A 27,825-nucleotide genomic window follows, 5' to 3' on the forward strand; every position below is an offset into this window, starting at 1 on the left:
GGGCAACTGCTGCTCTGGGGGACTGGTTAATGTGTTACATGCTGTTACTGGGTTGAACTTTTGGCAGCTTTCTATCATGTTACTGACACTGCTACGGTGAAGGTCAGACTATCTCTGAAGATTTGATTGTCCAGTTGACCTCTGGCCCCTTTTCCTGGCATTAGCTGTGGTGGGACCAGGAATGGAGAGCATAAGAGACCAGGGTGGGTGGAAGGGAAATGTTTTCACAGTTTGCACTCCCTGCTTTCAGGTCCTGTGGGACTGGCCTGCTTGTCCTGCTTGTAAATGGGGGTTTGGCACAGCCACTCTTGCTTCCTCAACACTTGCTCAACCTCCTGCTCCCAGTTCCAAGCAAATCATCTCTCCTCCAGGAACCACCAGGATCGGAGCCATGGCCAGCTGGGGGCCGTGCCAGAAGTGGAGGCCTTCCTTTTACCCTCTGGTGTTAACCCTTCTCTTCTCTAGCTATCACCTTTCCTCCTCCATCGCCTGCTGCTCTGCCCCAAAGAGACAGCTCCAGCCTGCTGGGCACTCTCCCCTCCCTCTTCCCCCAGCACCTGGCCTTCTGCCTGGGCTCAGAGCTGCTAGTTTCAGCTCCTCCTTGCAAGCCTCTCCCATTTCCGGACAGGCCCTGGCCCACTGCCCTTATCTCTTCCAGCCCCTGGGCTGTTTCCAGAGGAAAGTATAAAGGGGTTAACTTAGAGAGCAGAGGTGCAGTACAAGCGGCACCGAACCAGGCTGGGTTATCTGTTTTTCTGCTCTACTCGCCACATCCTGCTCTGCACCATGGGGAAAGATGGACTGCCCAGCAACTTTAACATCTTTCTCCTTCTCTTCTTCTTCCTTCCTGGAGATACCTCGCCCGTCTCACCCGTCACAGAGCCGTAAGCTACACAGGGGGGTCCCAGGGCAGGCAGGAGAACTGGGCTTTATTCCTCTATCTGTTGCTTTGTGTCTCATCTTCTGCCTACTTTCCTTTACCTGGGGATAAAGACACCAGAAGTGAGTAAAACATCTTCTGCCAGCAGCAGCTCTAGTGTTTCAGAGGGACCCAGAGCAGTCTGTGAAACTGAGATATCAGTAAAACTGCAGCCAAAAAAAAAAAAAAAAGAGAAAAGAGGGAAAGAGCTTTTGCTTTTAAAGAGAATTGACATGATTTCAATGAAACTCTGCAACAAATTGTTTCTTTACTTAAAAGACAACTTTTTATAGCTGTTTTATAGTCATTTACACATTCAGTTTTTCTAAAGTGAGACACTTTTTTGTTTTTTATTTTTTGAAAACACAATAAAATATTTCATTCATTATGTTACTCCCAAGTCAAAATGCCTAGGAGATGTGTTTTTTCTGATTGATAACACACTCAAAACAAGAACAAATAACAGATTTGGCATGACCAGAAATTGTTTTATTTTTTAATTCACATTTTTCAGTCCAACCAATGGAATGAAAATTTCAGTCTCATACAGAGTTATGTAGAACTGTAAGGCTGTGACAGTTAAGGTCTGTGAGGTGCTAGCAGACTGCAGGGCTACATTATACTTCATTCCTTTACCTCCTTTTGCCCTGTTTGTATGTGATGGAGTATGTATTGTGTGCGTGTATGGAAGGCTATGCTTGCAGCGCTTTGAGAAATACAGGGTAAGTGGACAGCAGGGTCAGGATCCAAGGGGCCAGAGCTTTCTCCCTGCAAACTGGCTGGTGGACATAAAGGTGTCAGAGCCTCCCATGCCACCAAGAGGAGTGCCCTACCTTACTACACAGGTGTTGAGGTCCCTTCTACCAGTCACTTGCTGTTCTGGGGGTGAGGAGGCCAGACCTTGCCCACCCAAAAGGATGCACTGGTTGTCATTAGGTGGATCAGGTTTGATTCCCAGACGCAGTTCTGGGCAGCAGGGCAACACCAAACTGCTCATGCTCTGCAAAGTGGTAGGCTGCCTAGGACAGAGCAGGGACCCACTGCTCACAATGACCCAGAAATGGATCACTTCCCTGCAAAGAACTGAATTTGCTACAGAGTTTTGCTTAAGATCTGGCACCACACTGTGGCAATTTTGGATCCCTGTGAGGATTGAGAAAACGCTACAGATGGTTGGCAGAGCGGAGTCAATGCCATTTATTCACTAGGTACTGGCACTTGAATAACTCCTGAATGCTACTAACATAGTCTGTTAATAGACTTTTTGCTCTTCTTGCCACAGGCAGTATTCAGGGTCCCAGGAAAGAACACTGCTATTGTGCTGGAACCTGGAAAAACATATCCTTTCCAGATATTTACATTGAGAATTTCCTGTGGTATTTTACTTTTGAGAGCTCTCTGCTTTCCTTTTGAGCTCTCTGCTTTCCTGTGCTATTACAGACATGCCAGAAATCTTACTACACTTCTAGAAAATGTAGCTCTGTCCCTGAACGGTGAGGGCTGTAGTCATCAGATTGGTTTATTTGCCCTTTCTGTACAGCTCCTTCCACCTGTTCCTGCTCCTCTGACCTAGCCTTCCCTCTCTTTCTAGGCAATACATGGTGCTGCTGCCCTTTCTGATACAAACCGATGCTCCTGAGAAAGTCTGTGTTCAGCTGACCCACCTGAACGAGTCTGTGACGCTGAGTGCCACGCTTGAGTATCAAGGGGAAAACAGGAGCCTGATTGATGATGTGGTGTCGGAGAAGGATATATTCACCTGCATCCCTTTCTCTGTGAGTATCTAATCCCTTTAGGCTGATTCCTTGCACCAAGGATAAACTGTAAGGGCACTGAATAGTAATGAACAGAGTAACACTGTATAGGTATTCACTTTCCTCTTGACCACAGGTATGTTCATGTCCATCCTCAAAACCCTGTCACAGCTGAGCTCTCCTTAGCATGATATCTGAATGGGAAATGCTCAATCCTGGAAAGCCAGCCCCTCTCTAAGACAGGAGGAGGAGATGTATAAGGATCTGACATGTCTGGTTTGGAAAAGGAAATGTTATGCAAAGACTAGAGACATTATCTGAAGGAGGAAAGGGATTACTCCATACCCCCTGTGAATGTCAGAAGGACAGAAAGATTTTGATCAGGGCATTAAGAATTTCTTGAAACTGAGTGGCAGAACTGTGAGTTCCTTTACTGCACAATACTTGCACAATCACTACACAGCAGTAGGAAAGTATAGGAATATGGGACAAGTAAAGATCAGTCTCTTGTTCCTGATTTTAGTCTTCTTCACCTCTGTGTTGGGTCTGTCAGGATTATATTAGATTTGTTATTTTAGGAAGGCCAGTTCAGTTCAATAGGCTTTTACAGGTAGTCCATAACATAGTTGCCTTCTTGTCATTCTCCAGCTTCCAAAATTAAGTAGCCAGTCACCAGCCACATTTATCACTGTGAGAGTGAAGGGGGAGACCCTGCAGTTCAGCAGCCGCAAGACGGTGTTGGTCAAGAATTCTGAGAGCTTGGTTTTCGTCCAGACAGACAAACCTATCTACAAGCCTGGACAGACAGGTACCAGGGAAGGGGTGAAGATTTGCATTTGAAGCAGAAATGACTACTAAAACTGTCCAGTCTTAGTGCTTTCAGTGGGGGTCAGAAGAGCAGTCTCTCATAGCTGAGTTGTATGTTTTTGATCCTCCATGTGGGAACAATTTTGGGAACTTTAAAGTACATGCATGTAACCGGGGCACCTGCGCACACTCCCTGTGCCACTGGGGGTTGTGTTGTTGTGGTCCATAAAGTTTGGATTCCCTTCCATAGAGTTTTGATCCCTTTTGTTAAAACCACAAAAACTGGAGCAATGACTGGCTATTTGTCCTATAGAGAACAGGGTCAAAATTCAGGCTAAGCTGTGAAATAGTTTTCAAAGTGGCAGCTGATTTTGCTCAACGAAGATATGAAGATAGAGAGAACTATATAAGCTATTACTTCCAGGCCATTCATCTTCTAAACTTGGCCTGGACAGGGATGAATGTCCTAAAAGAGACACTGAATTCTCTGTCCATGCAGAGCCAACACAAATTTACAGCCAGGTGCCAAAATGATTTTCTTGCATTCACTCTTCCGAAGAAGTCAATCTAGTTAGAGAAAAAATTAGAAGACCCATGCTAATTCCAGTGTAAAGATGTATCTTTGCAAAGTAGGCAAAGACAAATTTATTTTTGGTCCCACTTAATCAGTTTCTGATGCCCACAGTCAGTAAGATGTTCCCACTGCTATGGATTAGCTCTTAATATCCTGTAATTAATATAATTTCTTATATGGGCAGCATAGCATGACATAGCTTTGTAGTGAATGAGATTTCCGTAGAAGAGAACAACTGTTCTCTGTTGTGCTGTGTTTGCAAACAATGTTTTCTGCTTGGTGACTGCACTGTGAAACCTCACCATATGTTTTTCTCCATCAGTTCTGTTCAGAATTGTTTCTCTGGATGAAAACTTTCACCCCGTGAATGAGGTGGCAAGTATAACACTTCCTTTTCAATAGTCGTTTGGCCTTAAATCTTCTATGTGTGAAAAGTAAGGAAAGAAATGTCTTTTGGAAAGATAGTTGTGCAGTTCCCAGGTTATCTCAGATCTTGTTAACAGGATCTGTTCTTCAGATTTCTGCATAAGACTGCCTCTGCATTCTTGGAAGGGTTTGAGAATGTAGCTGCAAATGAACAATGGTGTAAACACCTCAGCAGTGAGCAAATCTGCCACTATCACAGTGGACATCTGCTCTAGCTGGTATTCCAGATAATCCAATGTTAGTAATTTCAGGTGACTTTTCTGTCCTGGGTGAATGCCTGATACAAATGATGCCACTCTCTTGATGTATTTCAAAATGCATGATTGCTCCATATCAGGGACTTTCTTCCTTATCCCACTGCATTATCAGCTAGTTCCCTGAAACATAGTTGTAGCCATGGTCATTTGACTGTACTGTTTGCGCTCTGTCTAAATGTGCATTCTAAATATGCTGTTTCATTTCTTCCCTTTCTAGTTTCCGCTGGTTTATATCGAGGTATGTACAGACATGAAATTCACGTTCAGATCTATAAACTTGCCAGTTCCTCAAGATGTTTCTTGTTTATTTTATTTATATAGCAGGTCTGTAATATTTATTCAAACACATGAAGCTTTAACTCGTATGGTGGCAACCATGTACTCTGGGCCCCGAGCTCATTTTGTTGTCCAGCCCTGGGCTCCCCACAACAATCCTGCTATTCTTGCCCTACAGCCTCCTGTGGTACTGGGGGTGGGCCTCTCCTCACTGTTTTTGTTAGTGCTTTTTAGTTATTGCAGCCTCACACTGTTCTCACAATTTCCTTGTGCTCTCATTATCTATAGGACCCAAAGAAAAACCGTCTGTACCAGTGGACAAAGGCAGAGTTAAAGGGGGGGTTAATCCAGCTGTTCTTCAACCTCACCTCTGAACCCATCCAAGGAACCTACTCTGTGGTGGTACAGAAAGCCTCTGGGAAGACAATCCAGCATCCCTTCTCTGTGGAGGAGTATGGTAACTGTTGCTGCAGTTTCAGGTTCCTTGCAGCTAGCCCAATGGGACATGAAAGATTAATTGAACAGAGCGGTAGATCTGATCAGGATGTCCTACATGGCTGGAAAATGTCTCTCTGTCCTCTCCCTCCCAAGCATCATTCCTTTTGGAGAAGAGAAGACTGAAGGACTTGGGCAATATGTCTTCACTCCTCCCTAAGTCCCAGGCCATGCAGTGCAGTGCTCCCAACTGCCTATATCAGCAAAGCTCCCAGCATGAGCAAGTGTGCTTGTAGCAGTCTATGTTGTTGACCAGTGGCTATACCTCCTTTCAGAGGTGATTTAAAGCCACAACCTCATCTTCAGCTGGCTACACACGTCAAGTGTGATGCTATGAGTCTAGGTCTCACCTGCCTGAGTTGGAAAGTCCTGACTTTTTGGTGTATGCTGGGGCTGTAAATTCAGATCTTGCTTGTCCTCCCCCACAGGCTAAGCCTGTAGCTGTTGTGATGCCTTAAGGCCTTAACATATCCCTGGTGATTTCATCCCTGTGCCGGTCCCATCTGCTTGGCTAGAAAATGTGATCTTAATACAAATTTGCACATGGCTCCTCCTTCCCCTGCCTTCCCTTCCAGTAGTCACTGCCTCCCTCAACACCCCAGCAAGCCAGCGGCAGCCTTCGTTTAATAGTCTGCTATGATCATGTAGCCAGGATGAGTCTTCTGAAAGCCCACTGTCCTCTTTAATTTGCATGGCTGCCCTGAATTCCTCCTAGTTCTCCCAAGATAGTCACTGTCCACAAACCCTCTTGCAGCTGGGTTTGGATGTGATGTTACTCTGTGGTGAGTCAGCAGGGAAGCTACAGGGTCTTTCCTATTTTCTGAACTGCTAAAGTCTACTTGCTTTGGAAATGCAAAGACCAGGCTGCAGTCCTAGCTCTGTATGTTTTTGAGAGATCTCTGTTGACCTAACTATCTGTTTTAATGTATCATACTGCTGTGGGACTGATAGCCCTTGTGTTACCTAAAAAGCTGCTGTATTTTAATAGTTGGTGTAACAATCCTGTCTTCTTACCCGACACAGTGGCTGGCTGAATGCCGGTGGCTTTCATTGACTTCGGTGGGATGTGCAGATGACACTGGCCACTAAAATCTGGCCAGTTAGATGCTAAAAGCTTTCAGAACATTTGTAAGAATAACCTCTGAGCAGCCTTCAGGTCTCAATTCTTATGTTATTCCCCACCATATAGACTATTTTCCTTTGGTTTTGCTGCAGTGCTGCCAAAATTTGAAGTAACGGTGAAAATGCCCAAGGTGATCACCATTCTTGATGAGAAGCTGAAGGTGACAGTTTGTGGCTTGTGAGTGTCATTCTTCTTTCAGTCCTTGGTTACTGGTTTCCCATCAGCTACTGATGAAGGTCCTGTTGGGAGACTTCATTACATTTCTCAATCATTTGTGGGGTTCTAGGACCAAATAGACTGCATATACCATTAGACAAAAGGCTTTGCAATTATTGCTTAGGACACTTTGTAATGTAGAAACATATTGTTTTTCTGTTTCTTTTTTTTTTGAGAGTATTTTTGCATATTTTTTGACATATGAGAGTCATAGAGGATGTAAGATTAGGTGCCATTCTAGAGAAGAGGTCTTTGTTTAGCTCAACTCAGAATTGCATTTTAAATGTGGCTTCTACTGTCAATGCTGTGAGAAAACCATAAGTGATGTTTCGTTTGGGTTATGTCGTTCAATTCTGCATGGCATGTTCCACGCATCCTGCAGGAAGAGACACAGCATGGGATGAAAAATGAGCTGAAAGACCCAATGCACATACATAGATAAACCAGGTGCATCTGAATTGGGTGGTGATGTAGATACTTGCAACATGTTCTCCAAGACTAGGTGTACTCTCAACTGAATAAGCATTATAATAACTGATTTCTGCAGACTTATGTCTTATTCATAGGAATCAGGATTATAAGTCTCAGTGCTTCTGCCCTCATTGCCAACCTTGAGCCTAAAAAGTTACCAAATTTCTTGCTGCCTTTTACTTCCTATGATGACCCTGCTGTATCATGGAGGTGGTTCTAGGGAAGAGTTTTGGCTCCAGTGGGGGTGAGCTAATCAGTTTCTCCATTCCTTTTACATTCCTCATGGCTCTGTTTTTCTTTCTATCCTCCCTGCTTGTAGATACACATTTGGGAAGCCTGTTCCTGGCCTTGTGAGCTTCCGTGTGTGCAGGAAGTTTCAATACTCAGTCACTTGCTATGGTGAAGAGTCTAAGGCAGTGTGTGATGAGTTCTCTGGACAGGTGAGTCATGATAATTCCTGGGAGCAAAGTGATAGGAGAAAATGTGGTTTACTGGGCATGCCTTTTAGGTACAATTTTGCTCTGATGGAGTAGGTACAAGCATGAGTGTGAAGAGGGGAGAAACTCCATGTATTGTAAGAAAGCCTTAAGAAGAAAAGAAGATTGGGTGCAAGGTTAAATGTGAAAGGCCTGTGCTGTAAGAAAGATGTGTGTAAAGGCAAGAAGCTGATAGAGAAGGAAAAGGTAAAAAAAAAATAATAATAAAATCCAGGAGACTAGAGAGTATAAGGGAAAAATGAGATAGAATAGGTATGCACGGTGAATGCAGAGTTGGGGTTGGCTTGCACTAGAGTCAGAGTGTGGGATCAGAATTTCTTGTTTGAGATGGGAAAGGAACAGAAAGCAGGGGAGGAGTTTGAGCAAGGAGGAAAGGAATATGAATTTAGCAGCAGTGATTAAGACAGATAGATACCCGCCTGACACACACACTATTATCACACCAGCAAGTCTACAGAGCAATACTGAATGGCGTTTGGAGCATGGACAAGTTCACTAGTGCTAACTTAATTGACAGAAAGTGAAGGTAATAGCAGTTGTGGAAGTAGACTCGGACAAGAGAGCAAGCAGAAGAGAGCATGATTCTTGGAATGTGGAACAGCATCATCCCCACAATTGCCTCTGCCACTGTGCTGTAATCCATGCTAAATGGAAATATGAACATTGCGGTGCTAAATTCTGTTCCAGGTAGCTCTTCCCTTGACTGTGGAGACCTGTCTTGTACATGAAGATGATAATGAGAGGTGGCAAGCTTTGGAAATACTTTTCCAGCTGTTTTATTCTTTCTACACATACACAAACTTTATGTATGGTTTATGTATCACTAGGACTGCTTGTGCATTTTAGGTCAGCAGCTATATTCTAATGTGCCTGACACCTGGCAAATGCTTCCTGTGTGGCATACACAAGAATAATTCTCTATGCTCCTGTATCAAGTGTTTAGAATACCAAACTTCATAAACACACGCATAAACAAAAATCTTCTAGGTTGCACATTCTTTGCTCTGATGTTCCTGCAGGTACTTCAGAATGCTTCTTGCCAAGTTATTTAGGTGCTTTTCCAGTTTTGATAAAAATTATGAAGAGAATGACCTGTGAGGCTGTGAGCTTCTCTTCCACCTAAACACAGCACACAATGATGGAATCATTAAGTTGGAAAAATGTCATGCACATGAGACTATAGCAGCCTTTTTGTTTTCCTCCAGCAGACAGACAACCATGGTTGCGTTTCTGAAGTGGTAAAAACCAAGTTATTCCAGCTCAAGAGACGTGGATATGAAAATAAACTCCATGTAGAGGCTAAGATTAAAGAGGAGGAAACAGGTATGAATGATCTAGATCAAAGAGACACATAATAAGTCCTGGAGAGGCCAGCAGAGGGGCCTGCTGAATCAGATTGAGGGAAAAAAGCAGACTCCCAGTTCTGGAATCTTAAAGCTTCCTACCTGGATACCAGGAGCATCAACTAAATTTCTTGTCCAGCAAAGGAGGATTGACCTGGAGCAAAAATAATTAATGTCAGGGAAAGGCAAATTAATTCTTCAATCTTCTTCCTGCAGGAGTGGTGTTGACTGGAACAAGCTTCTCCGAGATCACAAATACCATCAGCAAAATCACCTTTGAGAATTCAGACTCCCACTACAAACCTGGAATCCCCTTCTTTGGACAGGTAGGGAAACTGTGAGAAGTGGAGTATCATAAGTGCTTAACAGTTATGCTACTGAACCTCCTGGGTGGGCACATGCCCACATCTGCAAAGATGCTGAACCTCAGTGTTGCTGCTAATCCCTGATGCCCTCCTCTCTTCTTCAGGCTCTCTAACCTGGGAACGGCAGCTGAGACCATAGCCCTCATTCTGTTTCCCGCTCTGTCCTTGTGATCCCTCTTCTTCAGTCAAGTCACATTTTGCTTCTCTGGTCTCCTGCGTAATAGGAGGCCTTAACTGGTGTGAATGCATGTCAGTCTCTGTGTCCACTCTTCTGGCACAGAGGTGGAGATAAGAAAGAGACAAAGTAGTAAGATTTAGAAAGTTCGCAGCCCTCTCTGGAAGAGAGAGGTGATGTACATGCAAAGTGCCATGGAAACTTCCCTGTCTCAGATGGACCCAACATCCTCAGCTTGGTGACTGTACAGGTGGCAGGCACTGTTCTCCTGTATCATACTGTTTTTGTTCCTGCAGGTGAAACTTGAGGATGGGTCTGGTGCTCCTATTGCCAATGAAACTGTGAGGATTTCTTTCCAACGAGGCCAGGAAACCAACTACACAACAAATGAAGAGGGCAGGGTACAGTTTTCCCTGAACACTTCCATGCTGGAATCGGAATCTGCTGAAGTTACAGTGAGTCATGGGGGCAAAGTGATGAAGTGACCAGCAGGGCTGGAGGGGGAGTACTTCTGAAGTTTCTACTATATATACAGAAGCACTTAGCTTCTTGATCCTGGTTGTCTTTGCCAACCTTGGCATCACTATGGTGGAAATAGCCATGCAACAGACCAGGTTGCCATGTGACAGTTGCACTTATCTTGTATTTGATTTTGGCTTGGCAATAGTAATATAGGGTTAAAAGGAACTTCAGGAGATCATATAGTCCGTTCTACTCCAAGGGATCACCAACCCTACCTAGACAAATCTGTATCAAGGATGCGTCTAACTTATTCTTAAAAATCTCTCATGGTGGAGTGCTGCTAGTGCTTCACTGTCTTTTCAACTAAATGATTTCTCAAGTGTCTCATCTAAGCATCTCTCAAGGTTTAGTTTAGCATTCTGAGATTCTAAACTCCTTCCCTCCTTCTCTCCCTCCTTCCTTTCTTCCCCTGCCGTAAATAGAAAAACAGTATGAACCATTCACAGAAATTCTCTCTGTGGTGTGGAGTTCATTTATCTGGAAGAAGTAAGTGCTGCTGAGCATCCTTTTGTTAGTGGAAAATGCAATATATATGTAACGTACACATTTCCTAATATTTCACCTTGGAATAAGGCACTTTGTCTAGAATTATATTTGTTTTTTCTCCATACAATTCTTTTGTCACAGATTAAAACCATTAAAAAATATCTAGAAGTTACCACAATGTGCTTGAAGGTTGCAGAATTTTGCAGGATAAAGAAAAGGCAAGAATTTCCAAGTGTAGTGAGAAAGATAAAGAAATAAGGGCATGGAAAGCACATGAAATACTGAAATAGCACCCTTAGAAATGTGAAATATTTTCCCCTCACTCTTATTTTTAGGAAGACATGGCCTCTCAACCCCTAAACTTCTGTTCGATTTAGGTTTTGAATTCTCAGTTGGAGAATTTTCCTCCTTTTCCGTAGCATCCTCAGCTTGATCCTGGTGCTAGTAATTCCTGAACTGGACAGCACCATCTGTTCTCCAGTACCAGTAATGAGAATAAAAATTAAAATTGGTTTATTTTCTCTTTAAACTAACTGAGAATTAGAGAGGGCAAGATATTAGGGTAAAGAGTCCATATGCTGATACTGACAGTAAGTAAACAACCGATACAATTCAGTCTATTTGAGACAAAGCCCAGCTTCTCTGGGATTGAGTCATTCCCAGTTATTTGCTCAGGATACCGCCACCCTGTCTGTCTTACATCTTCCAGGCTCATGTTTCTGTTTTTGGTAGAATACCTTTTTGTTTTAAGTACAAAAAATACCAAACCTGTAACACTAGACCATGAATGTTGGTCCCAGTTCATCTGCCTGTGTTTGAGGATCTCTATGTGTGTTTTCTCCATTTCCAGGCAACTCATAAAGCACGCTCCCACTGCTTTGACCATTCCTGGGTTTCTCCAAATTATGCAGAAGGCCATCTCTACATAAAGCGCTTTTACTCCCGTAGTAAAAGCTTTCTCAAAATTGAGCCCAAGTCTGAGGTGTTAAGCTGTGGCTCCCCCACAGAGGTGTGGGTGCACTACATCCTTACACCAGAGGCCATAGGAGAGGAGAAGAAAATCGTCTTTTACTACCTGGTAAGTTTGCACTTCCCATACAGTCAGGTTGTCACTGGTAATTGTAGGGGAGGTGGAGATGGAAATTGTGGTTTGAGGCAGCAGGCTTTAAACACTTCCCCCTCATCCTCTACATGTTCTTTTCCCAGGAAAAGGAGGGTCAAGGAGTGAGGATGTCCCAGTGTCCCCTGGGTGAGCACTGGGATTCTGCTACAGGGAGGCAGAGAACAGCTGAGCAGGATGCAACCAGCTCCCTGTTGCTCACACATAAACACTCAGTTACTTTCCTCTCAGGTTCTCCCTCTTTAAGGTTTAGCTCATGCCTAACCTCAGTCACAGCAGGGTTTCTCCTTCCATTCAGGTGATGGCCAAAGGAATCATCAAGCAAGCAGGCACCAGCATTCTGGATTTGGACCAGGAAAGTGGTAAGTTTCCCTCCCCTGCCATATTGTCTCTGTCCTGTGAGGCTATGCAACTGTGGCAGACACACAGGCTGCTTCCATGTGCAGTGCAGGGATCCCCATATCCATGTTCCCTAGGATTTGGGAAGAGTTTGAGCTTTCTTTTCTGTCTTTACTTGTTTTTAGCACAGATTTGCGCTAACCCCTGTACCAGCTGTCTTCTGACACTGTATTTCTGAGACTCCAGTGCTCCTCAGAGACACGGTCTGGTGGCTTGTTTTTAGAAACTCAACCAAAATTCAGCTTGCTTATGCACTGTAGAACAGGACTTGAAACAGGCCTTTTCAGTCAGACAGTGAGACTTATGCATCTCTTTGAAAACAAATTCATCCCAGTTGGAGGCCTAGAGTTTTGTTATGGCTAGAATGAAGTTCATCATCAAGGAAAAGCTGGAAATTTGGCTGCCCCGTGAGCAGGTTTCCTGTACTTCAACTTTTTGCTCTTGTTTTGTTAGCCAATGGGGTCTTCTTGCTACAGTTGCCTGTGCAAGCTGATATTGCTCCAGTGGCCCAAGTGCTTGTCTACACCACTACTCCTAGCAGGGAGGTGATTGCTGATTCAGCCAAGTTCAACATAGAAAAATGTTTCAGCAATAAGGTAAGTGATCACTTCTTGAGGGAGCAGCCATTAGACTGCAACCTGGCAAAGCTTTTTTTAGATTTAGCTTGGCCAAGCTCATTTATTTAGATTTGCTAATACTGGACAAGCCACCAATAAATTGTTCTACGTAGCTTCACTGCTTTTTGGTTTGTGCTAGCTTGGAGGAGATCAACTCCTGGAAAAAAGATGCTAGCAGGGATTACACTGCTAAAACCTCTCTTATCAACAAGTCATAGTCACTGATCTCACAGACAGTTTGGGGTAAGAAAAGGGGAGGCCGTGTATCTTATGTCATACTGCAACACATGTATTTCACTCCTTTTCACACAAATTCATTCTAAGAATGATGTGGCACCTTGTGTGGTCAGCAAAAATAAAACACACACAGCCTCAGTCCAGTAGGCACATCTAATATTTGCCAGATCTTTCAATTCTCCTACACTGTAATTTCTGTTATATGTAAATGAAGCTAAACCTTGCTTAAACCTGCCATCTGTACTGAGCAATGAATGGTGGTGCTCCAGTATCACTGATGCTCCAGTAGAACTGCATTTCAGCTGAAAGAGGTCAGAAAAGTAAAGCCTTCTGTGATCATATAGACCACGATTCTCTTGCGTCCCCACATATTCATTATGCAAAAGATCAGAATGATGTATGAGCAGCCCTAAGAAGAGAGGATCCTCAAGCTGCCATTAGGGCTTCAAAATAATAGTACACTGTTAAAGGCAGTCCCTTGTCCCACTAAAAGCTAAACTAAATGAGTTCTTGAGATTGGTGTTAATGTAAGACATTGGACACATGAATTTTCTTTTTATCTTAAAGGTCATTCTATGCACTGTATTAAAGTCTAGGCACATGCCAAGTGCCAATTAATTTATGTGATTAGGTACTGCTTTCCTCTCCAAAAGCATCCTGGATTCAAAGCTGGTGTCAGCCTGGCTGGGACAGACTTTGGGCCATCAGTATGCTAGACATTGTTTCTAGTAGCAAGCTTGCTACATTCATTGTTCTGCTGTTTCCTCAAGAATATTTTTTTTTTGCATTCACAAGGTTGGGAGACCACCCTGGGAGAGATGAGGGTTGTCAGCAAAAGGCATTGTGTGGTCTCACTGGGACATGAAGGAGACTGGCAGCTAGTGCAGCTTTGTCAGGGAGCATGTTTACTGTAAGGATGCTTTGATTGCTGTATGTTAGGGGAGCATTTGTATTGCTGATGAGAGGGAAGATCTATGCAGGTCAGCCATTTTATTACAAAACCATGTGAGAGAGTGTTGAAACCAGCTTTGCTAGAAAGAACTTGCAGGGCAGAGGTTAGTAGGAGGTCATTAGAATTGTGAATTAGGTTTTGAGGAAGGCACATTAGTCTAGCAGGCCTCAGCCAACAAGCCAGTTCTTCAGAGCCATCACCAGCCAGTACATATTACAATATTGCTCCAAGGTATCACTGCTTCTCATGTTACCAGTGAATCTGCCAAGCGAGATCGTTGCAGGTTTGTTGTATCTCCACAACATCTCTGGTTGCAGCACAGAGACTGAAGCTTGTTCAAAACCATGCTCAGCTGTCTGAACAGATCTAGCCACTATGTGGGATTATCTCTTCACATTCACAGTGGCCAGAAAACCCCCAAATGCCTTAAAAGTTATGAACAGTTGCGATGCTTAAATTGACAAGAACTGTTAGGACTGATTCCTCTGGCACTGCAGGAAGGAAACCCAACAATGTAGTAGCACAGAGGGAAGGGTGTGTGTATACATGTCTGTGTGGGATTCATAGGGTCAGGACTGATGCTCAATTGGAGTCTTGCAAGGCTAGGGCATCTGTGACGTAGCTATTCCTGTGGATATAGGTGGACTTGAGCTTCTCTCCTTCTGAAGGCCTGCCTTCTTCTGACACTCACTTGCTGTTCAGAGCCTCCCCAAACTCCCTCTGTGCTGTCCGTGCTGTGGACAAGAGTGTTCTCCTCATGAAGCCAGAAGCTGACTTGTCACCTGGCTCTGTAAGTACTTAATTTGTGTAGCACCTCAAAGCCTGGTCAGAGCAAGAGTAACCCAGTAATGGGGTAGAAGCAACGAAGAATCCTTCCTGAAAGTGCTGATGCAGGAATGCCATCCTGTGCTGTTGTTCATCTTCAGTGGGCAAAATCTGAGAACTGGGCAGCAGCTGTTTGTTTGGGATTTTGCATGACTGTAGGAATGGTAACTGGGAAACCCTGTTAAGGAAGCTGCTTCTCATGTCCAGAGCCAAAAGCTGTCCTGTATTTAATGATGATTTTTCAGTTTTTCTCTCTAGAGATGGATTTATTTTACTGGGGTAGCATCTAGAAGTGTCAAAGAGTTTATTCCCCTCATGCTAAGCTGCAAATGACATTGCCAGAATAGGGACAAAGGGCTGCAGCCAGGCTGGCCACTGTAATTTTTCATATCTTTTAGCCATAGTAACCAGAGTAACATACTGTCCATAGCAAAAGAGGCAGTATCTCCAAATTTGGATGTCTCCTTGGACTTCCAGTTTCCTATTGCAACCACTTCAGGGAGGACCATGGCCGTGTGGATTTGACTGTTACGGTGCTTGTGTCCAACTCCTTTCATTGTGACGGTGGACACTGAAAAATGACAAATGTCCTGGCTTCTTCTGCCCAGGTGTATAGCTTGCTACCAGTGAAGGAATTGCACGGCTATCGCTATGGTTCAGACATGCTTTTGGACAAGCCCCTGGAAGAATGTGTCACCTTGAAGAATATAGTCGTGGATGGGATCACCTATTCTCCAGTAACAGATAGGAACGAAGATGACACTTACGACATCCTAAAAGTAAAACCTTCTTGCATGTTTGAGGAGTGAAATGGGAGAAGGAATGAGAGTGCTTAAGCCCTTTGTGCCATGATGCAACATAAGGAAATGACTTGTGAATCTCAATAGTCTGACACTGAGTTCAGTGAGAGTCATAAGTTTCACCTGTCTTGATAGCTGTACTCCTGACTTGAATTGATCAGTCTTAAAGTTTTCTTTTTACATGAAAAGCTTTGGGGTTGGCTTGAATTGAGGTTCTAACTCAAGTTCTCTGCCACTACCATTACCTCATATAAATCAGTATGTCTTTGAGCTACATTGTAGCCACAGATGTTTCCTTCCAAATGGGAGACTCCATATCTAATCTCTGTCTCATCCTGACTCCTAGTCTGGAATCAGACTGGAATCAGTGCCCTACAGACAAAGGGGATCTATCCCTTGACTTCTCTGAGCCACCTGGGCACCCAGACCCAGGGCTGGGGGGATCATCTCAAGGTCCAATCCACAGACCATAAGAGCTTCTGCTTTTGAAGCAATAAAATACTAACACCAAATCTGCTGTGTAAACCTCAGCTGGAACCAGTAACAACAACAACAACAAAAATCTTGTGTTTCTCTTCCTTAGGAAATGGGTTTAAAGGTTTTCACAAATTCCAAGGTGAAGAAACCTAGGTATTGCAACACTGGCAATTACAAACCTGTAGGAATCCCAGTTCCAAGTGGACTCATGGCATCTGGACATGCAATGAGGACAAGCGGTAAAGGAATTGAGTCTTGCTGTCATCTCTGTTCTGAACAGAGATCCCATCTGTTTTTTGGGGGGGTAAATAAACAAGAGTGATGAAGTGGGGAGTTCACAGATGTCATCTTCAGCATGAGCATGGGGCATGTCGCTTTTGCTGGGTTGTAAAGGCCTATAGACAGGCTTAAACAAATATAGAAATAAATATAGAAATGAATTTAGCCAAAGTATAGATGAACAAAACTAGAAGTTAGTTAAGGACTTTTTGTCTTTGTTTCGGTGGATTTCTCTTTCCTTTTGTCAAAGCCAAGCATACAAGGTCATAAACAGCTCTTTCCTCTAAGCTGCTCATTTTTACTTCATGAAGTGTTGCCTCACATACTGTGAGTTTTGCTGGGGACCAGTGGGTAATATGGAAGAGCTAGGCCTTGCTAATAAATGCTGACCCTGAAACTTCACTGCTTGTAGTACCAGTGCTCACTACAGCAACAGCAAGCATCTGCTGCCAGCACAGCTTCTAATTGTTGTGTATATTGCCACTTTCTCAGACCAAAGCATGATGCTGATGTAGATCTTGTTTGTTTGGAATTATCATCCTTAGACTCTTCTAGAATGTATGCCTCATCAATCCCCGGTGTCAGTTCTCCTGAAGAGCTGACAGAGACAGTCCGAAAGTATTTCCCAGAAACGTGGATCTGGAGTTTAGTATCTGTAAGGTGAGTGCCTTGGGCTGGTTCCTCCCTACCTTTTATAATAGTATTGGTTTTACAAGATGAAAACATGAATTTCATGTCTACCAAGCCTTTTCAATGCCAAGAAGTCCTTCACTGTTTGCAGAGATCAGTTGGCATTCCCCTGTGATGGAATTGCCTTTGTCTGTGGTTAGGTTTGTCCATGTAGTAGTAGTGAGTTTGGAAGATGTTCAGTGCCCAATCTAGTGTGCCCAATCATTCATACAGCCAGTACGACTCATTAGGCTGAAAGGGGTACTGATAGTCACCAAAATCCCATAAAAAACCCTGTCCTTTCTCTCTGTCTCTCGCCAGCTCTGAAGGAAATGCTGAACTAGATGTGACCATCCCTGACACCATCACCGAGTGGAAAGCCAATGCATTCTGCACTTCATCAGACACAGGCTTTGGCCTATCCCCAACAGTGTCCCTCAGAGCCTTCCAGCCCTTCTTTGTAGAGCTCACCCTGCCTTACTCTGTAGTGCGTGGTGAGGCCTTCACGCTGAAAGCCACCATTTTCAGCTATCTGACAGCCTGCATAAGGGTATGGAAGATTGAAATCCTTCTCTGTACCCATGTACCTTCTTGTACACTTCTTGCCTTCACCTAACCTTCTTATCTCAGAGTAGCCTTAGACCCTTCACCCCTGAAATTCTTATGTGTTTTCCCACATACTCCAAACAGCCAAATCCAACTCCAGCTCTCTGCTTCTTTGCCACAGAAGAAATAGCTATTGCTATTTTTTCCCGTCTCTCTGATATGTTCTCCCTGTCTCTCAAGATCACCCCTCCTCGATTACACCTCTCTCTACAAATGGCAGGTCAGTGTGACTTTGGCTCAGTCTACTCAATTTCTGGCAACTCCAGTGGAAAAGGAGGAAGAATCTCATTGTCTCTGTGAGAACGGGAGGAAAACGGTGGCTTGGCTGGTGACTCCCAGATCTCTAGGTAAAAGTCTCAGAGTACTGAAAACTGCAGGGAGGGTTTCCCTGTGCTGTTCTCCCAGTTCAGTATCTGGTGTTAGAGCTACATAGTTTCCTGGAAAATAGTGTGGCTGAGTGTGTCATCTCTGGTTATGCAGGATGTAAAGGCTGGTGGACTCATAGTGTCCAAGGCCATGTCTGGCACTATGTGCAATTTCATCAAGTCTTACAGGCCTTGGACATCAACTTCTGAAGCCAGAGACTTTGCTGGCTGTCAGGGACATTCTGTCAGTTCCATTCATGTCACAAATTTGATGATTACTCCACGAGACCTTCACACTTTGCTTTTGCTGTTGTTGTTACATGTTGTGGTAGCAGCCACGGTCTGCATGCCGAGTAGCAGAGTGCTGAACAGCCATGAGAATGATGAGTCCCACCACAGTGGTGTCCTAAGTTCTGGAAAAGAGCCACCAAAATAGTCACCTTTCAATGGCAGTGCAGCCCATCTGCTCCAGCATGCTTTTCATGATTTAGGTAGCTAAATTCCTGTGGGAAAGAAGCTGGGCTCAGCTGTGATGGGAAATCCCTACCTATGGGCCTGCAGGTTGAAACTCCCAGAAATGTAAGTGAATCCTATTTCCTGGTGCTGCCCAGCAGGACTGGCTGACCCCTGTTTCCTCCAGGGCAGGTGGAGTTCTCGGTGAGTGCTGAGGCCCTGCAAAACCAGCAGCCCTGCGGGAACGCCATAGTGGAGACTCCTGAGAAAGGACGGAAGGACACAGTCATCAGACAGCTGCTGGTGGAGGTATGGGGGCTGTGGGCAGGGGAGGACTGAGCTGTCTCACAGGCTAGAGTGTTCACTGCATAGACACATGAAACAGAGCTCTAGGCGGTCACTACACTGTGTGGTGATATGATGGTCTTACATTATCTCTGTACTTTGGCAGGGCTACATACAGGTTGCAGGTTAATAACTGTGCAATGTGTCTCCCCCCAGTATTTTAAACTTTCCCTATCTCCCACTGTAAACAGCTTACCAGTCAGCACACGCTGTCGCTCTGTTAGCTGAGGAGCCAAGCAAACTGCTTCTTAAGCTGAGTGTTACACAGTTCTGTTTGCTACCATAGCCTGGCACCATGGTGAAGGCAGGGGAATCACAAGCACCTAAGGGAGTTAGATGCCTGCAGAAAAGTCCCCACAAACTCCAGATATTATAAAAGTCCATGAAAACATGTTAAAATTGTACAGCTTATCCATTTCCTATGGCAAGAAGAGTTGCTGATACTGCATGGTATAGAAGGAAATGTTATGTGGCAGTACTGCAGCTTTTATAGGAAAATGCTAGTTTATTATGCTGGGTGTTGTAAGTCTGACAGAAATATTCTGTGTTCTTAGCCTTTCTCTGTATCATAAAACTACTTAATGCTTACATACTATGTTGTATTGTACCAGTAGTGTCATCGCATATTACAGTGCACATCTTTACTTCCTATTGTCAACAGATGCTTTTTTTTTTTCATAAGGCATCTGCAGGTTTATGATAAATAGCACTGCAGACACCTTCCAGGCAGCCCTCTAGAGCTACTGTGAGCTTTTGCTAGCAAAAGCACTTACTGTAAGCTGTAGTACTTGTTAAAATGATGCAGGAGTTTCACTTCATACAGCAGTTACAATAGTCACCCATGTGATAGTCCTGCAGCATTGTCCCTCTCCTTCTGCTGTCCTTCATCCATGTACAACACTGATCATTTTGGATTCTGGATTTTTTTTAATTTTTTTATTTTTTTTTATTTTTACACTTAGATTATTATTTCAGAGCTCTTTCTTTAAATTCCAGGAAGTGTTTGTGACTGCCTTTCCTTCTCCAGTTCACTCACTTTTCTTTTCACTCTGTTCATAGGGATGTTGTTAAGGATCCCTCTGCCTGTATTTCCTGTTTCAATAACTTCTCATTTCTCTTGTTTTTCTTCATCCCACCCAAGCCTGAAGGAGTTGAGAAGGAAACAGCCCAGAACTCTGTGCTCTGTGCAAAAGGTAAGGCCTTCCCTCCCCGCCCTCTCCATTTGTTCTTGTGTGGGTGATGGGAGGGACATGCCTGGAGGAGGAAAATAGAGCTGCCTCAATCATTTTCTAGATAGGCTTATATTTCTAGATAATCAGAACATACCCCATCACTTGGGACCCTGAGACCTATTTCTTTATAGCAAGGGATGAAGGGAAGAGGAGGCTTTCCTGATGTTCCACTGAAGCCCCTTGCCCTTACATTAGACAGTTTTTGGGACTGCACTGAAACTGTTTGGTCTTGTTTCTCTCTCAGGAAAGACTTCGCAGAAGTTTTCTCTGTCTCTCCCCTCAAACGTGGTGCAAGACTCAGGCAGAGCATATTTCTCAGTGCTGGGTGAGTGAGCTGCCCAGGAAGGATCTGATGGGAGAAAGAACCATGTACTGTTTCTGTCTGCCTGCCTGACTGTGTTGGCCTCCAACCTCACAGCTTTTTCTTCTGGTTCCCAGTACACCTCACTCCTGCATTTCATCCCTTCTGTCTCAAGTGTACTTTCCCTTCTAGTTCTGCTCTTCTTGTTCCCCTTTCTGCATTTCATTCCACTCAGGGTCCTCTGCAGTGCCCTAAACGTTGACTCACTAACCTCCTTTTCTGTGTTGCTCTGTGTTTCATTCCAGGATCATTATCAGTACAGATTTTCTTTTGTTCTTCTCTGTCATCTCGTGCTTCTCTTGTTCTGTAGCTTCCTCTGATTCTGGTAGCCAGCCCTGAATTTTGTTAATATCCCTCTCATATCTCCTGTTCCTTAGGTGACATTATGGGCACTGCCATGCAGAACCTGCACCAGCTCCTCCAGATGCCATTTGGCTGCGGGGAACAGAACATGGCCCTGTTTGCACCCAACATCTATGTCCTGGACTATCTGAACAAGACAGGGCAACTGAGTGAGGAGATCAAATCCAAGGCCATTGGATACTTAGTGAGCGGTGAGCTCACACAACTTTTGCGTCTGCTTTGGATTTTTTCCAGATCCACTGTGGCTTTCTTCTGTCAAATGCTGGCCAGATGTGCAAAGAGAGCTTCTCTCTTGTTCAGATCATCTTTTCTGTATGCCTGAGAAGCCCCTTCCATGTTTGTTCCTTTATTATTCTCTGTTTCTTAAGTATTAGGGTACCCAGTCATTGTACCCACTTTTCTCTGCTCCCTAACAGTGTTGCAATGCAGTGCACAGTTGCGAGGTGACCCACTATAGTAGCTTGTTGTCATTAATGTGTCCTGCCTGCCTTTTGAAGAAAGACAGGTGCTACTTCTCCTCATGCAGTATAAAAAGTGTATGGAGGTAGTGGTGTATCAGTACTTCTTATTTGCTAGTATAGGACTGACCTGCTCCTCTCTCTTTTGCTTTTGCTGTAACAGCTGTTTTTATGTTTCCTCATCCCTCAGCAGATGTTCTCTGGCATCTCTGAATTTTGCTTTAACTCTTTGTTGCAGGTTATCAGAGGCAGCTGAACTACAAGCACATGGATGGCTCTTACAGTACCTTTGAACCACGCTATGGCCAAACAGGGAACACCTGGTGAGATTTGAGTGTCACCCGTGCCTCCCCTGTATCCTCTCTTTCTCAGCTACACAGCCATAATACATGCTGTATGATGGTAAATAGGAAATGCTGTTGTAGATAAGCAGACTTTTCAGAGATATTCTGGTCCCTGTGCTGCCTCTCACTTGATGAAAGAGGCTGCATCAGCCAGTTATGTAGCTGAAGCACCTCCTCCCACCTGCAACTCTGAGGACCATGATGGATAAGAGGGAGCAGGGATTTTACATCCCGACTGGACAAAGCTGAAGAGTTGCAGTGACAGCTCTTCTAGAGCAGCATCTGCTGAGAAGGCTGCTGGGAAAGGTATTTTTATACAAGTGGAAAGGATGATAATCTGAGGGCAGTGCTGTATGGTTATTTTTCAAAAGTGTTTGTCTGTTACTAAGCAAACACATCTTAGAGAAAAGTGTGTGTTGCCAGTGTGACTTACTGAAAACCTTTGAGTTGCTTCAGCGTATCATTGTTCTGCATTTTCAACTTTAGGTAATGGTAAAAATAGATGATTTCATCAACTTCTGTTTGCTTTTAGTCCTTGTGTCTCAACAGAACATTGGCCTCTCACTACATGCTTGTTTCTTCCCATAACTGCTTTGTAACAGCTCTAGCTTCTCAGCTCACTCTTTTAATATGTTCTACTATATTCATAGTTTTACTGACACATCTGGGGAATTCTGGGAAACCCGTGAGACATGAATTTCTAGTGGGAGTCCTGCCAGCAGACCATGAGCTATGAGGGATTGATTCTTCCCTGTCATTTTGATTATTACTGTCATGCAGATGTTAAGCTAATTAGCATACAATTCTCTGCTTTTTCCAAAGAGATTTGTTTAGATGCAGATCAACAGTCTTTGTCCTCCAAACTGTAGCCTCAATGCAAAAGGATCATAGGGTTTTATAGGCCCAGAGACAGAGGAGAAATCAAGGTGAGAAATGATTTTTTGACAGATATTTTAAGGTTAAGATGTACTTGTGGTCCAACTAATTGGCCTTTCATTCCTCCAGACAGGTGATGTGCACATGAGATGGACAGTGGGCCTGCACAGCCCCTCTCACTGGCTCTTTCTTCATTACAGGCTCACGGCCTTTGTCCTGAAATCCTTTGCCCAGGCCCGGCCTCACATCTTCATAGATGAAAGGCACATCCAGGATGCTTTGAGATGGCTGGCCTACAAACAGAAAGAGAATGGCTGTTTCCAGAGTTCTGGGACACTCCTGAACAATGCCATGAAGGTAGCATGCCTGCCTGGTTGGCTTTTAATTAGGCTGGCACTTGACCATAAGTCAGATGGGTGCAGTTGAGCTTCTTGAGCACCCAGGCAGATAGAGAAATCCCATGTCAATGGCAAGAAGTAATGAGACAGAGGCCATTCTGTATGATTGCCATGACAGGAAGAAGAGTCAAGGGAAACCTGCAGTATAAAAGTGGCAATGATAGCACCACATGAGCAGCAATGGGGAGGAGGAAAGCTAAAGGGTCTACAGTACAGAATAAAGTATTACCACAGCAATGGTAGAAAAAAATGAAGATGAGAAAATATGTCACTAAACATCTACCTTTGTCTTTCCTGGCAGGGTGGAGTGGACAACGAGGTCTCGCTGACGGCCTACATCACTATTGCACTGCTGGAAATTCCTCTGCCTGTAACTGTATGTGACTGCACCCTAACTTGAGTCAGTCTAGGATGACACAGTACTGTCCAGAATTTGACCCAGACTGGAAAAAGAACACAGCTGTTGGTTCCTGTGATATAGGAATTATGTGCTGTCATGTTAGACATTTCAGAAAAATACTGTACTCTGTATGTCCCTAGACGTTATTCTGGCAGACCCCACTTCAGCATCCAGGGGAACGATGTGTAGTTAGTAAGGCACAAACCTCATCTATTCCCAGCCTTCCAAAAATTGGTTCTCTCTCCACAGTACTCAGTGGTGCGTAATGCTCTCTTCTGCCTGGAAACGGCAGCAAATGGGAAAGAAAACCACGTGTACACCAAGGCACTGCTGGCATACGCCTTTGCTCTGGCAGGAATGGAGGAGAAGCGGAAGGCGTTGCTTGGCTCACTTGAAAAGGAAGCGGTGAAAAAGGGTGAGCGTTCCTGGTGGGACGTTGCTTTCTTCCAGCGCACAGACCTTATCTTTTCCCTTGATAAAATGACTTTTGTCGGCGGGGCAGTGGGTGCAGGAAATGGCTTGTGTGGGTGGGGAAAAGTGTAGGGAGAGGAAACACTTGTGCAAGGTGGTTGCATTTTTGACAGCTCCCTCTCAGTGTCCAGTCCTACTTCTCTGCTCTGAGGGGATTCCTCAGGAGGCACTGCACAGCACACCATCGGTGCTGAGCAAAAGCATGACTCTGCTAGCATCTCACCTCGGTCTGCTCTTCTTGTAACGCCAACCACTGCTTAGTAAAGGCTTAGCAATGTTTATGGCCGCTCCTTCCTCCCAGCGGATGTGCTCGACACAGAACAAAGTACAGAGGATGATAAACCAGGGAAGAGAGAGATGTGCTGAGACACAAGACAAACATACGGGTCATTTCAGAGGTCCTAGCGTAAGCTAAGTGTCTTGCAGGAAACCGCATAAAAACTCAGAACTGTTCTGGTAAAGTCAGCCTGAACAAGCCAGTTTGCCCAAGCGTTGTCTGTCACAGTGGTGAAGGAAGCATCATCAGCACCTTCTGCCTTCTGCACCACTTCTGTGGGTGGCTCTCAAGCCCCGCTCTCATTTTCCCTCACGGAGTTTGTTACTTGTCCCACCCAGGCATCTCTACTCAAAATGGGACAGTGTCCCAGCCTGGTGCTCTATGTAGATCTCTGGCTCCTTGAGGTGTTCAAGCCTTTAAATGCCTCCATGAGCGTGGAGTTTAAGTGGAAGTGGTATCCTGGCGCGAAGACAGGGCCTCAGCACTCCTAGACTAGTTGTAAACATGCAAGGAGTGAGGTGCTATTTCACCCTTCCTGTTTCATCCTGTATTTGCATGCTGGGGGCTTTGTCCTCACCGCAGCACCAACAGGGTCAGTAACTCCTTTTGTGCAAGTAACTATTCCTTGTTGTCTTCTTTGCCCGCTCCCTGCCTCCTGTGAAGATGGGTCTGTTCACTGGCAGCGGCCTGGGAAAGAGATGGTGGCTGATCTCCCCTACTATCGCTACCGAGCTCCCTCTGCTGAAGTGGAGATGACGGCCTATGTGCTCCTTGCTCACCTCACCACACAGCCGGCACCTTCCCGGGAGGAGCTGTCGTTTGCATCTCTTATTGCAAAGTGGATCAGCGGTCAGCAGAATCCCAATGGAGGCTTCTCCTCCACCCAGGTGAGCAACTTCCCTCCCGTGACCTCACACATCAATGTCAGGAGACTGTCAGAGTGTCAGAGAGCAAGGTAGGAGCACAGTAAGGTTTGCCCAGGCAGGAACTGTACCCCTGCAGTCTAGCCCTGTAGCATCTGCCGCAGCTACCAAATTCCAAAAGGCTGGAGGCCAATATATATGTCAAGTAGAACCACTGGGAGTGACTGGTATTTTGATTCATGCCCTGGCTTTCTTGACAAGGAGGGACAGAACGGCAGTGGCACGAGTGACACTGCAATTTGGAGCCCCCACCACAATTTGTGTGTGCGTACGCAGGTGCTGCTTCCCCTGTGGAGAATGGCTTTGAAGGCTCCACAGAGCTCCACGACAGGGAGTTGAGGGACACGCAAGTGCTGTGCAGAGGACACAGCGAGAGAATGGAAGCGTGTAAAAACTCACCTTTTCCATCTCTCCTTACTTGAGACTGGAGAAGGCGGAGAATGGAGGAGAGGGTGCCCGCCGCCAGCAAAGGGCAGTCTCTGGGAGGATGGGTTGTGGAACGGCTGACTGGGCTAACCCGGCCCTGGGTGCCGGGACCTGTCTCTTGCAGGACACAGTGGTGGCTCTGCAAGCCCTGTCTCTGTACGGAGCTGTCACCTACGCCAAGAGTGGAGCAGCTTCCCAAGTGACCCTGAGATCTGGAGGGGACTTCCAGCAGGACTTCCAAGTGGACCCCTCAAACCGGCTGCTGCTCCAGCGCGTGCCCCTGCCCCAGGTGCCAGGGGAGTACAGCGCAGAGGTGTCTGGTGAAGGATGTGTCTACCTGCAGGTGAGGGTGATGGAGGCAGATGCTGTCCCGGGAGGGGAGCCCCTTCCCCGGCAGGAGCCAGGGAGAGGACAGGAAGGACAAGGGAGAGGGGAGGAGTGTGGGGGAAGGCCTCTGGTAGAGGAGAAAAGTGTTGGTGTGCGGGGGAGAGAGAGCGGGATGGACAGAGCTGGGCCCGTAGACGATGGTCTCTCTCCTGGGTTGTGCACGCACACACACGCTCACACAGAGCTGCTGGCTCTCCCCCAGACGAGCCTGAGGTACAACGTGCAGCCCACGCAGGAGAATGCGCCCTTCACGCTCCATGTGTACACCATCCCAGAGACATGTGAGGACTCCCGGACTCCCAAGGTCTTTGACATAGGCATAAACGTCAGGTAAGTCCGTGCTTGGTCTGAGCCTTCCTGAGAAGCCATGGGAGCTGGAGGAGCCTTGGTGGTCCAGGGTGAGCCAGTCTGGGTGGGGCAGGGCAGCCCCCCGCAAGGTGGGCCAGAAGCAGCTGGGCTGGGAGGAGAGGCTGTGGAGGAAGGGGGCATCCTGCAGGGGTGAAGCTGTGTGGGGAGCCCAGGGCTGCAGGAGTGAGGGGTGGCACAGGTGACTTGGGAAGTGACATGGGCTGGAGAAGAAGGTGTTGGGCTGCCAGAAAGCGGTGGGATGTCAGGCATTAGGGAAGAAGTGGAAGCACCCCCAGCTTTGACATGAGGTGCTCTGAATGTTTGCTGCTTGCTTCCTCAGTTACACAGGCGAGCGCAACGTCTCCAACATGGTGATTGTTGATGTGAAAATGCTGTCGGGATTCATCCCTGTCAAGTCCTCAGTAAGAAAGGTAGGAGCCCACGTGAATTATTTCTCCAAGGATATCTGCCCCTAATCCATTCTCTTTTTTAAAGGAGCCCCTAGTTCTTCTCCTGGTACCTTTTCCACTTTTAGCCGTGCCTCATTTTTCCCCTGGTTCTTCTATCCATCTCCTGTCTCCAGATCTCCCGTGGTGCACGAGGGATTCCAGTAGCAGCAGCCCCTTCTCACACCTGTACCACTTTTGGTAGCTTGCATTAATGTATTGTGTGGACCTGAGCCTGAGATTTGGGAAGAGACCTTCAGGTCCAATTTCAAGTATTCAGGAGCCTCAAAAGATTTTCAATAGCTGTGAAAATGTCATTCCCTCATCACTTTTTTTACTTTTTTTTTTTTTTGTCAAAGAAGTGCTACAGCATGAGATGGTCAGAACTGGGATAAGACTTACTGTGAGGGGCTCTACGCAAGAGCATTTGCTGATTCCTATAGGACGTATTTTGCCCATGCATTACTTCTCAGCCTCTACCTGCTAAAAGTTTCATGATAGGAAGAAGGTTCAGTGAGTTGAAGGAGGAGTGACATCCCTTCAGGTCTGTAACTCTTCCTGGTCTTCTCTTTCCAGCTCTCAAGCATTCGGCCTCTCCAAATCCAGCGAACAGAAGTCAGCTCAAACCACGTTCTGGTGTATGTAGAGAAGGTGAGGACAAACTCAGGGTTGCAGAGGGATACATGATGGAGCTCTGAATTACATTGGCAATAGCATGGACAAAGAAGTAATGGAATGTTAAGCACCTCGAGCCTTGTAACCATGAAACACAAGCCTGTTTGCCAGTCTCCTCGTCTCTCTCGCATGGATGACTCCCCCATCTCAGCCCTCAGCAGGTTTTCTCTCCGTGCCTGCACACAGATCAGCCCACACCTGCCCACCAGCCACCGGCTCCCCCAGTGTGGGGAAAGGCCCCAGGGTTTCCCCTTGCCCCTCAGCCAGGCCACACACACCCCCAGGGCCCAGGGCACTGGTGGCAGGGAGAGCACTCGTGGAAGGAGGCCAGTGAGGAGACACCGGGAGAGACCAAGGCAGATGCAGAGGCACCCCTAAACCTCCCCTGCTTCCCTTCTCCAGCTGAACCACGAGACCTTGAGCTTTTCCTTCATGGTGGAGCGGGACATCCCTGTGCAGGGCCTGAAGCCAGCTCAGGTGAAGGTCTATGACTACTACGAGACAGGTAAGTGCGGGTCTGGGGGTGCCCTTGGGAACGAGTACGGGGAGTTGGATATGTGGAGGTGCATGGGAGCTCTGGGGACCCACAG

The 27,825-nt window shown here is 45.7% G+C and overlaps 1 protein-coding gene across 1 annotated transcript; it reads left to right on the forward strand.

Annotated features, from left to right (window-relative positions):
* Positions 1-786: 786 nt before the first annotated feature.
* Positions 787-27,569, forward strand: A2M (alpha-2-macroglobulin). Its single transcript, XM_050710412.1, has 34 exons — positions 787-884; positions 2,511-2,694; positions 3,322-3,481; positions 4,377-4,429; positions 4,955-4,975; positions 5,302-5,470; positions 6,724-6,808; positions 7,638-7,758; positions 9,024-9,138; positions 9,375-9,484; positions 9,995-10,153; positions 11,557-11,784; positions 12,125-12,188; positions 12,679-12,821; positions 14,672-14,821; positions 15,465-15,635; positions 16,240-16,372; positions 16,958-17,072; positions 17,403-17,631; positions 17,908-18,034; positions 18,693-18,814; positions 19,992-20,043; positions 20,327-20,407; positions 20,821-20,997; positions 21,503-21,587; positions 22,685-22,841; positions 23,184-23,258; positions 23,532-23,697; positions 24,694-24,917; positions 25,504-25,722; positions 25,969-26,096; positions 26,455-26,545; positions 27,137-27,211; positions 27,387-27,569. Exons 1-34 carry the CDS (start codon positions 787-789, stop codon positions 27,567-27,569), a joined length of 4,470 nt encoding a protein of 1,489 aa, XP_050566369.1.
* Positions 27,570-27,825: the final 256 nt, after the last annotated feature.

This window comes from Cygnus atratus, chromosome 1 (assembly GCF_013377495.2).
Source record: "Cygnus atratus isolate AKBS03 ecotype Queensland, Australia chromosome 1, CAtr_DNAZoo_HiC_assembly, whole genome shotgun sequence".
Classification (NCBI taxonomy): domain Eukaryota; kingdom Metazoa; phylum Chordata; class Aves; order Anseriformes; family Anatidae; genus Cygnus; species Cygnus atratus.

What these genes read in the sequence shown, in the direction of transcription:
- A2M (XM_050710412.1), top strand. Translation starts at nt 787, where the DNA reads ATGGGGAAAGATGGACTGCCCAGCAACTTTAACATCTTTCTCCTTCTC. An exon ending in TTCACCCCGTGAATGAGGTG is followed by an intron (nt 4,430 to 4,954) that starts GCAAGTATAACA and finishes TTCCCTTTCTAG; the next exon opens with TTTCCGCTGGTTTATATCGA. An exon ending in CGGAATCTGCTGAAGTTACA is followed by an intron (nt 10,154 to 11,556) that starts GTGAGTCATGGG and finishes CTCCATTTCCAG; the next exon opens with GCAACTCATAAAGCACGCTC.